Raw genomic sequence first — 19,226 nt, forward strand, 5'->3', positions numbered from 1 at the left:
TATGCGTGTACAGGCGCGGGGCTGCACCTTGCTATTGATCCAGCATAGGATTACCACATCTCCGCACAGGCTTGGGACTGGCCTCCTTCACTCCGTCTCCTTGGGGCAGCAGACACATTATGCTAGGCGGCAACACAGCAGGGTAGCCTGCTTAAGCCTTTCCCTGTGAGTGTATGTGTGTGTGTGTGTGTGTGTGTGTGTGTGTGTGTGTGTGTGTGCAAGCAGACACAATAACACTTTCTCTCCCCTCAAAGAGCACCAGGACGGGAGAGTGGGAATGAGATGGAGAAGCTAGCTCAGAAAGACTCCCTGCGGAGCTGGAATGGTGGCCCGCAACAATGAGGACTTTACTGGCTGATACCGGGCGAATGGAGAGTCTGCCGTAGTGAAGGTTGGTGGAGTTACTCTAATCTGCAGCCGTACTCCGGCATAAAGATGGGAGCATTACTGCGGTACAACTACAGCCTTAACGCATTTACATGATCCGCACTTAGGTTTCCAGTCGCAGGGCCTGAACATGACACAGAATACACTTCTCCGAGAGGTGGTCCACGAGGGGGGCAGACGTGCAGCACTCTCAGGAGGAACGCAGTCATTTGCATATTGTGTAGGTCTTTGATAGAAGTCAGAGACGATCATACCATCTAAAGACAATGACATCTCCTGACAGTGGCTTTGCTGTGGGTTAGTGCTTTGTGTCTAACGCAAGATGTCCAAGCAACAATTAGAAAATCGACAGCTTTTAGTAAAACACAGTGTATGTATAGTGTAGGGAATAAAGTGCAATACTGTTACTTTGCAGTGCAACATATTTTGTTCTACAACGGAAACTAAAAATCACCTGTAGGCCTAATGGACGGTGTGCAAAAAGACGTCAGTTACACCGCTGCTTTGTTTAAAGTGCTTTACAGGGCGAGTCCAATCACTGGAGACCAAACCTGCTTATTTACATGAGAACCACATTTCTAAGCTCGCCCCTCATTATTTGTTGTAAAGTAAATTTAAGCTGACATGTACATATCTGGTATGACCCTAAAATATAATGAAGTTTAACTTTTACTTTAGAATCATTTACCAAAAGCACACTGAAGCATGAGCAGAATGACTAAGACGCTGTCGTTCTCCTCTGCAGCCAGTGGGTGGCAGCAGCAGAGTGCAAACAAACCAACAGTAGGTTAGTACAGCCATCAGGGTTTCCTCTTTGCTCTGTGTGAGAAAGTCAAGCTGCAGCAGGCTTCCTCTGGGACCGTTTGGAAATGGTTTTCATGATTAGAACAGTGCTGGACAGCAGCAGAAAGCTGAAGGACACGTCAACACATTCATACAATTATAAAAAAAAGAATTAAACAAATGTGTTCATAATTTAAAGTCCCCTCTTAACACATTTCTAATATCCTCTTACTGGAATCTGCTAGTGGTTTTATTCTATTTTTCATTTCATGCTTTCCTTTCTTTTATTGCTGTATTGTATTATGTATAATTGCCTATTATGCACCTTTTTTACTTTTTACACGTTGGGTCGACTCCTGGTGTTTTTAAATGTGCTAAACAACTAAAGAGACCGGCGCCCCTGCATGTGACTAAAACAGTAATCTTAATTGTGCGGCAGAACTTTAAATCTGCTCCAGTCTGAAGGGTAAACGTGGGCACAGGTTGAAGCATATCCTCATTAAGATGCATTTACTCAGCCGGCTCCAAGTGCACACCGGAGCTACACTTAGTACATTTGCATTCATGCATTAACCAATAACCCCCTGCTGGTGAACTGCCAGTCATAACTGGGACTGCATAAAGAGGAAAGCGGGAGGAAAAAGAAATCACTTAGCTAAATGGCCTTGAGTTCGTTCTTCAGCAACATGTAAGTCAACATGTAGAGGAGAGTTTCAGTGAATCAACACAAGACGCGCGTCGGGAGGAGTATGATGCCATTACAGCAGGCAGGAAAAGACACGGAGTGACGCTCTGTTTTTAATTACCTACTTACTAATTACTAACCATTTACAGACACAGAGCTTAAATGGTGCATTTAAATGAACAGGAGTCACAATGAACCGTCTGTTTGCCATGAGCTATGGCAGGTGGACAACAATATGGCTCATTCCTCCTTAATTGGGCTTCATTTGTGAAAGCTAGGTTTTTTTCTTAACTTGGGCAAATGCAATTTGGAACGCTTTTGGAAATAGAAATATCTTGCTTTTAGGCTGTCTTTCCTGGATTCCTCTGCATACTGTGGTTTTCTGGAGATAGCTATGCTGTCATTCTGACCCCTTAGATCTCCATCTGAAGTGAAAATCTTGGTGGAATAAAAGGTAAATCTGATTTATCCATAAAAAAAAAAAAAGATTAACTAGATATAACAATCAGGTATACCCATATAAGGCAACTCAGTAAGTCAAGTCTCAAATCTAGATGAGGGGCTTTTACAGAGCACTACGAGGGGAATTCAGAATGCTGAGTCAGGTCCGGGTGACGGACGACGGGTCACGGTGAGGTCGTATCCTGGAGAGAGTGGATATGAACAGACTTCCCTCAGAGTCTTGTTGGTCCCACAGCTGTCCCTTAACCTGTCCCACAACCTCAGTGGCACCAGCATCGAGCTGCTCTCAGGCAGTAAAAGTAATTTACAGTCAAACAAACCCGAGTCCCTCGAGCCCCGACAAGCTCAAGCTAGTCTTCTGACAGAAAAAACGATGTTCTAACACAGGAAGTGGTCTCATCTGGTTTCATAGCATCCTTAGCGTCCGTCTAAAACAGCTTTTCAGTAGCTTTCTCTCTACATGTTTACATCTATACAGCAGCAAGGGAGCGACATGCAATGCGATCAGAAAGAATGCATCTAGACTCCAACACAAACGGCTGCCAGAGGGAAACAGACATAATCCCACTGACAAGGCCGTCGCCTCACACACCTGCCTAGTATTGACGCTCTTAAACTTTGCGTCAAGCTCTGACAACAAGCTGCGTCGTCGGGAGCATAAGCGAACAGCAGCGTTGCCGTTTCAGGACGGAAAGATTTTGCTCAAAGCTTTTCTCACTCGGCTCTCTAGCTTCACAAGCCTGTGGCTTCTTGCCGGCCTCCTCTCACTGCTGCCCATCCTTCCCTGACAGACAGCTTCCTCGACTGACCTCAAAGTTCCTTTTGTCTTCATTGACTGAGCAGTTATATCTAAGTGCATTGAACTTACAATTACTTGGCACACCTTAATTAATTACACAAAAGTGTCCGCTGAACTCGTTCTGTGACCGAACTTGTTATGTATAAAAAAGGACTTGCACATTTTTCTATTCCAGCCACCATCTTGTTGCATTCTCACAGAGATATCAGGTCTCTCATCTCTTGTCGGCTCTGGTGCGGCATCACGAGCTGCCACGGTGAATGCCTTCGCGGCGGCCGACACAAAGGGATCCTGGAAGGGAATGGCTGCTGGTGGCGGTGGGGGTTGGGGTGTTTAGCAGAGTTTAAGGAGGAGGGACAAAAAGATTGCCCCCTCTAGATATCTATTACTCAAACGGGCTGAGCACAAGAGGGGAAGGGGGGGGGGATCCTACTCCCCCACAGCAACCCAGGGAAAAAGGGGGTCACATACCTCATCATGACAGCAGAATAATCCCCACATAGCCAGCTCAAAGCAAACACGCATGCTGCAGACATGTACTGTGTCGGTCAGCCAGATTTGAAAGCGAGAAGGGACTCAGGTGATGGAGAGGGCGGCGGGGTGGGGGGGGCTATGACTCCCATGTGCATGGAGACACGAGGACACAACTGTGGCTTTACAGGGAAAAACAGAGGGACAGTGATGTGGAGCTGTCGTACGGCGCTAAAGTGTGTTGCGAAGCACGGAGCCGCAAAATGGCCTTTGTCTCAGCCGTTGTCCATTCATAGCCACCGCTCTGAGGCTCTTTGGACAAAGGCTGCTGGGGTTCATGTTTTGGTTGGTTGACCTCGGTGACTAAAACAACTGATAGGCATTTATAAAAAGAAGAAGAAGAAGCCTGAGAAATTAGATTTATGATAAAGATGCCACAAATCTAAACTCAACATAGGCTACACAGGACTGTGCTCGTTGCAGAAAAGTAACTAGAGCGCACAATCCACTAACTAATATTAGTTCATCTTTCGCCGCATTTTCTCATGTCCCTGTGCTACATCTCATCAGCTCTGGGAATACATGATACACATTAGCGGTGCATGCTTGTGAGCAACAAACGTATCCATTGATATCATATTCACGAGCACATAGGATCCAACATGCCTAATCTAATGTGGCGTACAGAGAAAGTCTGCAGAGTGCAGCAGAGCTCCGGATCAAAGCAACTCTGTATCTGTCCTGTACACACCACTCACAGCAAGCTTATCTGCTCAGCTCACGGGTAAGAGCACACGTTGGCACAGGCAGGGGCTGAAAGGGGACAAATGAGGGTTAAGCTGCTTTCAATATTAGTATAAAAAAAAGAAAAAAAGAAGATGACTCCATAAATATGTAGGAGGTATGAATCCGGGCTTTATTTACAGGTCAGATGACTGGATGTGTGCGGACAGGCAAAAAACCGCAGGGACATCTAGTGAGTCTACTGATCTCAATGAGGATTTTCATTTGAATCAATTATCAAAATATCTACCGAAAAACAAGCTAAGAAGCACCCGAGTTACACACCTGAACGATCGAGTCTGGCATCAGCAGACGCACTAAAATGCACAAAAGTTAGCCATGCCTCACCCAGACGGAAGAACCAAACAAGATGTGACATGAGCGTGATCACATGAAAATAAGAGTCCACGCTATACTAGATAAGCCTGACTAGCAAATTAGGAATCCATAGCTAAAGACAGATAGCAGCGGTGTCTGGCTACTTTGTCAAACAAATACAATATCCTCTCTTTCTGTGCTTTCTAAGCCGGAATGACTTCCTCTATGTAAGGCATAACACTCCCACAAAGTTCGCCCAGGTGACCAGAACAAACTAGGATGAGACATACTGTACAGAGAGGGACAGACTGCCCTCCTATTTTTGCTTCATTTTGATCTCCTGCCATGCTTACAGCCCTGCCCTGAGCAAATGTAACAGGAGAGCTGGCTGTTTGTATTGGAAACTGGAGCCGCCTTTTGGAGTCAGGTGGGAAAACAAGGTGGGGGACTTTAACCTGTGCGACATAAGAGTGTTCAGAAGAACAGAGGGAGGAGCCAACCAACAGACACTAGACATACCTACTCTGATTTGCATGCACACCTAGGTTTTAGAAACAAGGAATGAGCTGACGGCGTCAAAGGCTGGAAAATGATTGAGCTGGGCTTTTTTTTTTTTTTTTTTTTCTCATCTGCACAATCTCCGAATGATTTCCAGACTATTTGAGGCAAATTCAGGGAGTAGCCAGAGTTACATGCAGTATGGCGCCATGGAAACTACGGTTCCGCCCCAGAGATCAGCAGTAAACAGGTTGAGGCTCCAGCGGCTATCAGTGGAGATCAGAGATGGAGAACAGTAGCAGAGAAAGAGACACAGGACTTACTTCAAAAATAAAGAGGATAGAGTCCAGCTCCTCCCTTTGAGATTTGTTCCCTGAAACACAAGAAGAGTACTTAGGCTTTTTAAACACATAACTGGGAGGTAGACTGCATTAGCCCCATCAATAATGCAACGATAATACAGGCCATCTCGTGAACAATTATTCAAAGGAATTTGTGTTACCATGAGAGCATACTCCCAGTGGGACTTAACCCCCTAACCCCCAATAGTGTTGGAGTCGGGCTCACCACACACACACACACACACACACACACACACACACACACACACACACACACACACACACACACACACACACACACACACATTCTGTACATAGCCAGAGATTGCTTCTCTATGTGCTCAATGCAGAGAGAAATAAACCCTCGTCGTAACAAGCAGGGAGAGGGTTAATTATTAAACCACCGTCGAGGGTGGTGGGCGACGGGTGAGTGTGCAGTTCAAAATGAAAAATAACCTTTGAACTCACCTTTTAGTTTTAAGTTGCTTTCCAGTGTAATGAAATTTTCATAGAAGATAAAATAAATCTGAGAACAGTTGCTTTCGAAGAACGCCTTCAATTCACTCTTGTCAATGATATCTGTGAAAGAGAGGGAAAAAGTGTCATGACATCTAAAATGGAAAACAAAGCTGGCTATATCAATATAGAGCGTTATACCTTTTTGAAGCTCAAATCTAGACACGGGCAATAACTTCATATAGCAATATAATGAAATGAAAACAGACTGTCTAGAATTCTGCCAATCATATTATTCTGGCTATAGCTTCTATTTGTGTTTCCCTGCTCTTAAAGGCAGAATTACAGTTAATGATAGAATACAATCATCCAAAGTCATTCAAATAAACAATACATGATGCTACTTGTTTGACCATAATATAAGTTTTGCTGATTCTTTCTCAGTATTTCTGTGCATCTTCCCAACCAACAGACATTCATCATTAGATTGTGTCAGTATTTCTCAGCTGTACTGGGATTCATGTTAATTAGTTGTGTGTGTGTGTGTGTGTGTGTGTGTGTGTGTGTGTGTGTGTGTGTGTGTGTGTGTGTGTCCACATGTCAGTGTTCATCTGAGTGTACAGAAAGTTGAACTACGAATCTTACAAACAGACCTATTTTGAGACAGATAAATGCTCCTGTGAGCGTATTTCTACGTGACTCGCCGTCTCTTTAACTCAAACGTGACACTTGTTGAACATCACTGTCGCACTGACGACTTTCCACTTGTTTCCCATTTTTTGCAGACTACATCGGTTTTGCATCGAGGCAAACCGCTTCACTTCCTTATTCGGCGTCACTACCGCTCACCTGAGCTCGCATCAATGTGCTACTGAACTAATGTTCCACTCTCAATCCACATTTCCTTCAAAAGCTTTTCAGTCACCGTCTGGGATTAGTTAGACATGTCAGTTTAGATGAGTTTAGGGATTATTTCACGGTGGTTATGTGGTTTTAAGGAGGGGGGGGGGGGGAGGGAGGCCACACAGGCTGCAACCGTTAATGAGAGAAATAGGTAGTACATGTGTACAGTCGCAAACAGACTGGCACTGACAAAAATGCCAAAATTCTCCATGTAATGAACCCCCCATCGTTTGTCATACTTACACAACCGTGGTAATGAGATAGGCCTGGTCTGAATAATCAAATATAGGCCAGGAGGAGTACTGGCACACTAACCGCAATTAAGGTTCACCTTCTGTTGCAATTCTCCCTCTGCCACATGGCAAACTGGACGAGTCCCAAAAGCTGTCCAGCTCAGGGAGAGTGCTGGAATTATGCAGTGTGTGACAAAGATTCAGATGAATTATCTTTGCCCTGAGATTAAAGCAGAGATAATGAAGATGCATGATGGGAAGATCAGATCCAGTGCAAGACCGCCATTAGTTTTCCTCCTTGACGTAGGAAAAGAGCAGCAAGGCATCATCCGAGGACGCCGAGCGGGCGACTGGCTCTTTGGAAGTTAAAGGAGACACATCACACTCATTTCCAGGTTCATACTTGTGTTTTGGGTTTCTACTAGTTTACATTTTTTAAATGTTTAAAAAAAACATGTATTTTCCTCACTCAGCTTAAGCGTGTTTTAACTGAATTCTACTCTGTGTCTTATACACTAAAGACCACATCTAATGCTTAAACTCTGTCAAAGTAGCAACACTACAATAAATGCTCCTTGCTGCTGGAGTTAAGCTGCCTAATTCACATTTAAGCGTAAGTACAAAGTTCACAAGTTCACGTCCGAACACACACACTGACTGGAAACCTGAAGGAAAGCTTTAATGGTGGGAGTAACGATTGTCGGTGCAGCGACTTAGTCCTTCAACAGCAAGAAGTGCACAGAGCACTACAACATCCAGCACCAGAGGCTGTGGACGTAGGCGCAGTCTGCTGTGGCAAAGATTTGTATCTGACTTGTATAATGACAAATATGCAATGCATACACCATTTATATGGTGTTTAATTACAAAAAGTACTGAATAGAACTGGCTTCTTCCCACTGATAGCATTGGTTTCCTTGTGTTCATCTCTGAGATGGCAGCATCAGCTAACCTAGCTAGCCTGTGTTCAGTACAGGTAGCTGGAATGATGAACTTGCAGATTGTCACTTAAAGGCCGTGTGCAAAAAGATTTTGTTTTTGATTGTTTTTAGGAAATACACTGTATTTACTACACATTAATTCACTTGCGCCTCTGAAATGAAGCTATTCTAGCGATGGAGGAGCAGAACTGTGACCCAGGCCAACACCCGAGGGGTTGGGGTACCACATGGTTCAGTTTTCTAACACTCTCTATTCTGTTAGCCTCTGGAGAACAGTGGAAGAGAGCGAAGGAAACCACACTTTGGAGGGCGCGAGGGTCAGCGTAGGTGTGTTGTTGTCGGGACAGCTTGAGCATGTTCATCACACATATCACTGAGTGGGCTGATGTTCACATAAAACAGGTTTGAGGCAAATTACAGCGGACTTGCTAAATACTCTACATTCAGCAAACTCCCCCAGACAACAGACAAAGAGCTGCTTTGGTCTGTGTTCTATAATTAGACCAGAGCTTAAGCCTGCGCCTTTAAGATCAGTTCCAAGGATAATGATGCAATGTCTAAATCAATTTCAATGTCTAAATAAGCAATTTATTAATACATTTCTTAATATCAAACAGGTCGGATCCGTGTGAACGTTGTACCTGTGTGCATGAGAGAGACAAAGGACAGAGAGGAAGTCTGTATGGTAATGATGCAGCTGATTTGAATATTGTTGCATGCGTGAAGAGTTGATTGGGGGGGGGGGGGGGGGGGGGGGGGGCAAATTCATATGTCATGCTGCATGTCACAGGGCCATCATCGTACGCTCCCCATCTGCTCAGATGGGCTGACAAGACACCGATCAGCCTCCCGGAAGTACAATCCAGACAAAGACAGTGAAACTCTAAAATCTTCCTGTGTCTGTATACGAACTGGTTTCTTTACAGGCTGCATAAAGTATGTCAAGGGTTCAAAGGTCAGCGTTAATCCTCATGCATTGAGTAAAGCCATCTGTCCACTACATGTTTATACTGACAATATGTGCCAAATAAGACAACATTAACAGCATCTTTAAATGATAAAAAAAAAAAATGCATTACATTTAAAAATATTTCAGAATCCTTGTTTGTCTTGTGTAAGCTAAAATATTGGATAAACAGCATATGTTAATTACAATAGCACTAGACGGAATACCTCTGATTCCGCTGAGGAGGGTACAAGTAAAAGGTGGTATAGAAATGAACAGCAGTGAGAGATATTTGGCATGAACTGTCTGTTAGTAATGAATGTTGGCGGAGTACAAGCTCCCTTTTTTCCCCCCTTCTCTCTGGTTTAAGTTTGACTTTTTGTAAAAGAAATACTTGGGCTGAAAGATTGACGTTGTACAATGGCTGTCAGCGTTGTGAACGGCAACATCCAGCGAGGTTCTTCCCTCAATGGGCTTCACTGACTTCTCAGGTGACAGCGAGCGGACAGAAACCTGTTCTCCGGGCCCCGGGAACTCAGGGGACACGACACTGTATCCTCTGAGCCCGACGAGATAACTGTGGCCTCCAGCTGACACCGCTCCGTCTGCGAGGCTCTCGTGTCGGAGGCAGGAGGAAGAGTGCTGCATGAACAGCAGCTGTAGAGAGCTGTGATCGCACAGGGCTGTCATGGTGGGAGGAAACCGTGTGTCTTAACGCTGGCGACTGCAGCTGAAGGAGCCGATGGCTCAGAACCGCTCGTTAATGCCAACACTCAGTGATGGGGTTCACACACAATAGCACTTCTTATAGAGGGGAGAGAGCTGAGGAAGGGATAAAAGGGGACGAGAGTAAATAGAAGGGTGTAGAAGAAAAGCCAGCCAAGTTCAGTAACAAAGCAAACCAAGGGTCAATCTTAGTAATTCTACTTCTTATTGACTGAGGCTAATACTCGGCTATTGCCCTTCGGCTGCTTGAATTGCAGTAAACTAACTATTAAATCAGCTTTTATTGTTAACCGACAAAGAAAGCTGTGTGAACAATGGACTAGATACTGCTGACAGTGATAACTTAATGGTGCGGAGAGCTGTAATCTTCTCTAGTGGAATCAATAAACACATGCCAAACACAGCAGCCGTGGCAGGTTTGGCTTGGATGACACTGTTCTCCATTGTGATACGCTTCCTGTTAAATGTCAGGGAAAAAGGCAGAGGTTCCGACCCCATACGAGAGGACCATCTGGAAAATAATAGTGCGCAGCCACAGCTGAGGGCCACGCTGCAATACTATGAAGGGCAGGGAAAAACACAGCATCTTCTCAAAAATGTTCTGTGGAAGCAGATATTATAAACACACTTTCATTTCCACCACGGAAAAAAAAGAAAAGAAGAAATATCCCACCGGAACGTCAAAGATTATGCCACTATTTTCCAACCCCTGGCTGGACGACGTCACTAAAAGGGCCTCCCTGTGACCTCTGGGGCCACGGGTGAAAGGGTGGACAGTATTAAATAAACCTACGGCATGCCTTTGGTGCATAACAACTTTGCATAGGGCACCATTCATCTGGTGGGTAGCAGCATCGCTTTAAGCTTCAGCTGAATAATTAGTGTCTCTCTCTGTTGCTTGCTATTCTAATGAACTTATGTTAAACCGGGTTTGCCCAGCGAGCGCTAAGCGGTGTGCACATAGGGCTTGTTAGCCAAACGGGTGAAGGTCATCTAGTGAGCCAAAGCCTTCAGTATATTTACACAATCAAAACCACACTGGCCACTGTTCAAACGTGACGGGCACACAACCCACGCAATAATAATTACTCACATTTAACGTTCGACGGTTGAGTAAAGCCATATTTAACCCTCCGGACAACTTACAATGAATACCATTCAAACCACCTGAAGCAAAAAAAAAAGTCATTAATATGCCGCGTCATACTCAAAAAGCTGACTAATTAGGCCTTTGATCAGACACACACTCATTTGCATTAGCTCTGGGCTAGCTAGCGCTGCAGGTGCACTTCATTCTTGCCAGAAAGGAGATGAGGAGAGAGAAGAGACCGATAGGTTTCTTTGGCAGCGCGCTCAGATCAGACACAGAGGACTCTTTAAGAGCTCCGGCAGAGGGATGCCTGCAGGGTGCCAACACATAGTAGAAGAGCTGGGGGGGGGGGGGGGGGTAGCTAATGGATGCACCAGCACTAGATGGTGCTTCCCTTCTTAAATGGTTTTCTTACAAACAAAGAAGGCTGCATGAGATTGATCATTTCAAAGATTAGAGATATTTTCTTTAGGGGATATGTTTTCTTCTTTTTTTTTGGGGGGGGGGGGGGGGGCATGCATATTGGGTTATGCATGAGGGAGACCCCAAAAGGCACACTGACTGACAACAAAGTACCAGAATTATACTTTTCATCAATTCCAGTTTCTACATTCAAATCTCACCCTTTTATAATGAAGTAAATCTACACAAGCCACATTTAGCTGCTTCATATTTTTAAACACTAGATACATTTTCCACAATTTTCTTTAACCACATTCTTTCCCCCCATAGTTTAACATTTTCTCTTTCAATGTTAAACCTCAACTAAAAAGAGTATCAATACAATCATGTATATTAGGGACATTTAAATGATGCCATATTGTATTCTATGTGCTAAAAAAGAAGAATCAAATCAACTGCTTTGTGACCAATGGCTGCCTGAGGAAGTTGATATTTGACCAAAGTAAACAGAGTTTAGTCATGAATCTGTTAAAAAAAAAAAAACAGCTGAGGAGGGCAAGTTTGTCACATGATGCAATTTACAGTTAAAGTTACAATGTGTAGCAGGCTGTATGACACACAGCTGATTGTGACACTGCTGAACGCGCTCCAAGCTGTGCCAGTCTGGAGACGTCAATCACAATTCAGCACTCGCTGGGTCAAATTGATGTTCCTCATCGGGGGGGTAAATTGGAGCCAATTCACTTTGTTTTCTCGATCGGCTTTGACGAGTTTAACTTAATCAACTTTCAGTTTGCGGCATAGCACACATGTAAGCCAGGGCTCAGTACCAACTGCAGCTGCATTCAAAGAAATCCAAGAATTGCAACAATTATGAAAAGGGCCATTCCTGCAACACTTACGGTGCGTAACAGAACTTCATTACGACGCCACTGTGCCAAGCGCTCGACGGATGCCGCTCAACTTGCGGCCCGTCTAGCTGTGAAACAGATCGGGGACCGAGGGACGACGCAGAGCGCAGTGGGGAAGAGTCACGGTAGAGCTGGCAAAGCCTGACCTCATCGCAGTCTCAGCTCGCACGTTAGAGAGTAGCTTATTCCAGCAGCTTAGCGCTGAAGAGCTGCTAAACGGGAAACTTTCACTCTTCATCATCAGGTGGCACTAATCTCCTCATCTTTATCAACACAGGTTTCATTTGTCTCCCTGTAACCAACCAACTTCAGAATGAAAAGTAAACGTTAAAGAAACACCTCCTTTGATTGGTTGTGTAGATATTTTCTCATCTAAAATATGCTCTCTAACAACTGTGTGCAGCAATCTGCTTCTACTGTAAGCCAAAGCTAAGTGCTTATTTTCTTTTGGCGTTAAACCTATAAATCCATAGCAGATTAGCGGGAGCTTGGACGTTCAGACAGGCAACATGAAACAGAAATCCACTTTGAGATAAAATCTTGATCACCAATGGTGTCCCAGTAAACTGCAGGTTAGGGCTGGGTTTGACCTGAACGACAGGAACACAGCAGAACTAGACAAACTGGTTTTTCGTGTGCGGCGCACGATCGCATCTTCCACCGCTGAAAACAGAGCACTGGTGTTTTCCTATCTCTAGCTCCTCAGCAGAGAAAAGAGGAAAAAAAAAAAAGCCTTTCATTCAACACCATGTGATTTATATCACATCTGAAACACAACAACAACAATAATGCCACAGACTGGAAACCTCTCAAAAGGTTTCTGTGCAATTTTGAAACATGAAAAACATCCTAGAGGTTAACAAAATATTTCTAGAAGTCACATGTAGCCTAATAAATAAATCTATAACCAGTTAGCTCTGAACCCCGTCTATAAATAGTGGCTCCCTATAACAGATAAAGTACTAGGTAATAAGAGTTTAGTATTAAAAGTCTTAAAATAGGAATTAATTACTTTGTTTATACAAGTACAAATGATATTGAAATAGATTCACGTATTCATGTCATGCGAGCTCCAGAACATTCCAGAGTCTGCTCTTTGATGGAGGCTGATAAGAAATGACTCCGCTGGCCCTCTGCTGCTTTAAAAAAAACAACACCACCAAAGCAGACCATAACTCACAGCCGTGACACGTCTGCAGAATTTGTTAACTAACAAGACCTGTTACTGATTTGACAAATAGCCATTACTGTGGTATGAAGCAGACGCTATGAGGTTCGGTGAGCCAGCGGCAGTAATAAATATAATGTGTAACAGCTAAGTGCTCCGTTTCATCAGAGTTTGCTATTCTAACACCCTTGGGACTGCGGCACAGGACTTTGTTTAGAGGCCAACCGATGTTTGATTTTTAAAGGCTGATTATAATAGTTTGGAGCAGGAAAAAGCTTATAGAGCTGATAGTGTCCCTGTTGTAAATCCCGCAGATCACTTTTAAGAGGAGAACTCGTAAAATCAGCAGCGTTTTAGAGAACATCTTGTAAACCTTTGTTAAGGTGATGACGAGGTCCTCGTGCTTTACTGTCAGACGTCTCTGCCTGTAAGGCTGTAGGACGGAGGACAGACCGTGGGCTCTCTTTTCAGCAGCACTGGTTCTAATGCAATGTGTTGAGTTTGTTCTTTTTCAACCAATTTTAGGCCGTATAAAACAAAAAAAAACACAACTAGGCAGCTTGTCTTTGATTTTGAGATGCGGGCAAACCCAGATTCTCCATCTTAAGTACAGCTCGACTCATATTAGCAGTCAGATATTACCAGTTTATAACGGTGAATTTATTTAGAGATATTCCAATGTAACATTCAGCCCAATAAAGTCAGTTGAATTTAGTTCTTTAGAAAGTGATATCTTGCTACCTACAATCCAAGCTAAAACAATGCATGACTACATCATTGAAATGGTTGAAACAGCTGATTCTGTCAAAAAGTTCTTCTTAAGCAGCTCTGCAGATCTCATGCTATAAAAGGGAAAGAGCTAAGATGCTAAATGCCAAGACCATAATGACAACAACACCACACAAAGACCTGTGAATGGCCTTCTAGTATTAACCTCAACAGCAAACACCTTAACATTAACAGTGTCACTAACAAATGCCTAAATCATGTTTGTGCCCTCTACTTGTGAAAGGAAGTGTCATACTGCTTCAAATGCTCTATGTTATAATTAAAGTTGTCTTATATTTTGGCCAATGGCGTAATTGAAATCATTTTGTACAGATTTAATTTTCAAGTTGAAGAAAAAGAGTTTATTTGTGCTCATCAGCGGCTTCTACTTCAGTGTGTGATAGCCTGTAAGGAAATAAGAGAAAAAGCCTCAAGACCCCATAAAGTTATTAAAACCCTTTTGTGATCGCTCACTGGTGGTTTCAACACTTGGCGAGAAACCCTCGAGAGTCGGCGGCGTGCCTACACAGTGTGGAATAAAAGATTAGACGACGATAAGAGGCTGACGTTATTCACACGTCTGACCCGAGTGTTTTACAAAAGGGTAGAATCAGAAGTCGAGTGATCTCAGCCTTTACTTGAGCCACACAGAGGACCTGGCTGAGAGCCCTTCCAGTGTGTTGCACATTGTTTCCTCTGGTGCTTCACCTTGCAAGTTCCTCTTACACCAGCGGCGCTTCCAGTTGACCCTGGCCTCAGCAACACTTGGAGCACGCACATGGAGAAAAGTAAGGTGTAATGACACTATATTTCATTTCTTCTAAAGGTAAGTGCAGATCTTCCTTTACACACACATATATATATATATATATATATATATATATATATATATATATATATATATATATATATATATAAAAAAGCATTAGCTTTGGCCATAAACACACACACACCTACATGTACACACACACACACACACACACACACACACACACACACCTGCCTGTTGTCACTAACAACACCTGCACAAGCTCACTGTTGTTCCCATGCAGTTCACCAACAGGTCCGAGCCGAGCTTGTTTACAGCAGTTGAAGAGAACAAAAGGAAACAAACAAAAGCTCTTTGAGATGGAGCTCTAGTCAGTCGATTAGGTAATATAGATGTTTGTCCTGCAACAATAGGGCCCATGCTCAAATATGGCAGAGAAAAATACATTGCTACGTTTTTTTTTTACGGACTGTTCTATTATTTGCATTTACCCACTTAGTCATTATATTTATATTTCTGATGATTATTTATTAAAAATCTCATTGGATCTCACATGGAGGGAGCAAGTGAAAACTCTCCTCCAGGAATAAATGGGTACCCCCCCCCCCCCCCCCCCCCCCCCCGACAAACACTCCTTTAGTGTGTATTGTACTGCTAGCATTTTGACCGTCCACTTCAGGCTTATTTTTTGGGGGAAAGGCGGTTTTATATGCAACAACAACAACAACAACTTGGGGCCCTGCTGGAGAATGACTTTGAGCAGGAAAGAGATCAGGTGGTCTGCTGGGCTCCTGTAATGAACAACCTCAGCCAAATCCAGCCAGGCATGACCAGCAAATTAACATGCAGCAGCTTTCACACTCTATCCCCACAGATCTGCCCACTCAGTGAGCAGAAAACCAATACAGGGCCACTCTGAAAATAGCCCCGACCACAGAGTGCACTTTCAACTCCAATACCACTGATACCATGACCTCTGGTCCTGGAACTACACAGAAGACGAGACTTAAGACTACAAAATACTTCACCAAAACATCATATAGCATAACGGACAATGAACTTTGAGGGGTCTACGACAAAGTTAACAAGCTGCCATTAACTCAACTAGTGTACAAACATTGGGAGGACACTTTAAGATGACATATAAAGCAAATTCTCTGCCATTACAGGTTATGATGGTGTTGTTTAACGTCACTATACATTTAACAAACATCACATGAGGGAATTCAGTCCGACTGCCTTACTTTTTTTTCCCATCTAGGGCAAATGTTATTCTTGTAAATCTAATGACTAGTAGAAAAAAACCCCCCGCTGTCAGCAATTAAAAGAGGCCAGCTATATTCCCTCAAGTCCCTGTCCCGTCCTCCACAGCACCCCGTCTCTCACCACTGCTTCCTGTCCACACAGGAAGCAGCAGCACCAGGAGGAAGTCCTTACTTAGCTGAAAGCACGGTGGAATCAGGGAGGTTAGGGGGACATCAACGCGGAGGCCCGTCTATCAGCTGCTGGACAAACAGACCAGCCTTATCTTTAACTGCACACCAGTGAAAGAACAACAGAGAGCATGCAGAGCTCCGCACTGACCTCCACTTTGGCCGTACTGGTCTTGATATTGAAGGTGTGCTGTGATAGCAGAGAGAAAACTGAAAACTGTGAAGCCGATACTGGCCGTCACAGCTGTGCCACTGCGCAAGAAATCAATAAAACGGCAAACATGCCACTAGGATTGATGCACGCGTGTCTGACCCAGGCATGCGTCAGTCGACAAATAGTTCAAACCCTGAACATCTAAAAGATGTTCCAATGACTTCCACTGCTGCTGCAGACGTAGCTTCACAGTCACGCTTTGCCTAAAAGTGCTTAATTGCACATCAAGTAAGGTTGGCCAATATTACTGCGGTTCACAGTTCTCATGTCTTTACTTATTTTATTTTGAATATCACAACATATAAAAAGAGATAATGTGCACTTAAAGTCTGTTTTTCATTTTCCTATGTTTTTTTGTTTTTTTTAATTACCTGCGGACATTTATTTAGTCAATACATTTTTTCTTTAATATAAGTGCACTGTAGACAGAGCGCAGGTCTACTCAAGCAAACAGACAATGCAGTGTTATGCATTTTCATAAAAGTTCAGCAATTTTGTCTCTCATTTGTTATTATCATTAAAAATGTGTTGCATGCAAAAAACAAGAACAACAATATATCTGCATTATACATCAGCCACCCTGCTCTCAGCCAGTGAAAAGCCCATATTGGTCAACCTCTAGTATAAATACGATGAGTCCACTAGACTACATATGAAACTGCATTACAATCCTTAGATAGAAACTCTTCGGGTACAGAGCAATACTTGAGCATATGTGACCTACTTTGAAATTCTGGAGAGAAAGCACATCGTACAGTATGTTGCACTTTTAACGAATCCATTGCAGTTTTCCTCCATTCATCACAATTCCCTCCTGACAACTTCCTCCCTTTCCACGCTCTCCCAGAGTACCTACTGACCCTGTTCTAGCTGTGGTGCTATGAATATGAATAACAGAAGTGAATCAGTACATATGCTACAGTCCCCGGTACTATGGAGGTCATCTTGGTTGTAACAGAATGAGTCTACTCAGGTGGGATGCAATAAAAAAAAAAAATGTATACCTGCATACCTAAAATACAGCTGAAGTTATTCTATAAAGTCATGTGGATTCAGTTCAGCAAAACAGGATGCACATAAACTACTAAGCTTGCATGTGGATTTGACATTCAGACCCGTAGGGGCAAAGAAATCAGCTATACGACTCTTTTAGATTGATCAATGAATGAAATAGGTTCCATTATGTGTAATACAAAACTCTGACGTGCAGCACAAGTAATGTATCTTTAGAATGCCATAAACTAGTACAGGGGTTGTAACAACAGTCACACAACAGTCTTGTGACAGTCATAAACACTGCACTTCCTCGTCCAATGAAAGAAACAAAAAGGAAATCACCAAGTTAGTTTCTACACGTTTATATTTTCTGTAATGTTCCACATCAATACAATACACAACATCACTAGGATAGAGTAACTTGATAGCAGCTCAACCAGCTACAGATCTAGAAGAAAGCTATATTCTCACTTCAGCATAAAGTAAACAAGGACAGGTGTCGAGCCAGAGTTAGAAATACGAGCCAGAATGACACAGGACTAAATGACAACAAAGGCTGTGATGGGCATCTGCTTCTGAGACGACTGATGCCCTGACAAGGCAGCATCAGCTAGCATTGGCTAGCTAGGTAGCCACAAGGGGAGCTAGCTCACATTAGCTAGCATCCATGCCTTATCTCAGTACGTCTTCCCCTGATATTAGAACATAAAAAAATCAATGAAAACTTGTGGTGAGTGGCAAACACTTCCAATTTCGGAGGTGTTTTTTTGTGCGAATTTATTTCACCTGTCAGCTGGCTCGCATTCGCCACCGCAGTGACAGCCAGCCAGCTAACCTGACGCCTTGTTTGACGTTAGCTTGTCTGCCGATGCCAGCTAGCTAGCTCGACTAGCTAACCCTCGGCGGTGCAGCATCAAGAAGCCCGGTGTGACATTTCACTCACCTAACAGGGACCGGAGGTGTTTGAGCCGGGTCAGTACATCCTTCTTTGGGTCCAGAACTTTCTGTGTAGATTTCTTGACGTCTCCATGCCCCCTTCGAGTGAACATACCGCTGTGAAATGCAACCGTGGAAGCTGAAATCACCTGTGTTTCACCATACACCGAGCCTCCAGTGCGACTGTCACTTTCCTCACCGCCGCTCTATGCCTGCTCGGTAAACATTCGGCCAACGGCCGCTAGAGTCCTGTGTGTTTTTTGTTTTTGTGGGTGTGTAAACACGGAAGCGCAGCCTGACAGAGAGGAGTGGTCAGATAATATGAAAAATACGCCGCCTTGTTTATAACCGTTCCACCTTGCACTTCCAATGGGCTTGTTTTCATGCACGTTAACCTTTCAGGATACTTAACATATTTGTAGTTTAACGCCCTGTGAAGACATGAGGTTTCGTCCCACAACGTTACCTCTTGAACAACGACGAGCATGAGTGCAATGTCTCGCAGTGAACTTTAGGTTCAAGACTGGCACCCATAGTCAGTCTAAAACAACCGATTCCACTTTATTCCACACAATAGACGTCTGATAATAGGAGATTGGAGTCTGGTTGTTTAATAGCTCCCAAGCGCCCTCTGGTGTTTGAAGCAGGTAAACACAATTCGCCGGGAACAACAATATAGAAATGCATGGGAATGAAGAGGACAGACGGTTTGCTTTAATGTAAATAACATATTTTAGGCCATGGCCTGTATGTTTGGGATCATTCTGCAACCAGAAATTATTTCAATTTCGGATTTATATGCAAATC

At 43.6% G+C, this 19,226-nt stretch overlaps 1 protein-coding gene across 3 annotated transcripts in view; it reads right to left on the minus strand.

Moving 5' to 3' along the window:
• ralgapa2 (Ral GTPase activating protein catalytic subunit alpha 2) overlaps positions 1–18,676 on the minus strand; it is an 85,100-nt gene extending 66,424 nt beyond the window's left edge. For all 3 annotated transcript variants that reach the window (XM_068721464.1, XM_068721466.1, XM_068721463.1), the window contains exons 1-3: positions 18,427–18,676; positions 5,996–6,106; positions 5,510–5,559 (exon numbers count right to left, since the gene is read on the minus strand). In XM_068721464.1, the coding sequence (XP_068577565.1) occupies positions 5,510–5,559; positions 5,996–6,106; positions 18,427–18,532 (267 nt within the window). In that variant the 5' untranslated portion in view covers positions 18,533–18,676. The remainder of the gene's footprint in view (positions 1–5,509; positions 5,560–5,995; positions 6,107–18,426) is intronic.
• Between the last annotated feature and the right edge of the window lie 550 nt (positions 18,677–19,226).

The sequence above is a fragment of the Cebidichthys violaceus genome, unplaced genomic scaffold, assembly GCF_023349555.1.
Source record: "Cebidichthys violaceus isolate CVI_PGR_0920_01 unplaced genomic scaffold, fCebVio1.0.p SCAF_28, whole genome shotgun sequence".
In the NCBI taxonomy this organism is placed as follows: Eukaryota; Metazoa; Chordata; class Actinopteri; order Perciformes; family Stichaeidae; genus Cebidichthys; species Cebidichthys violaceus.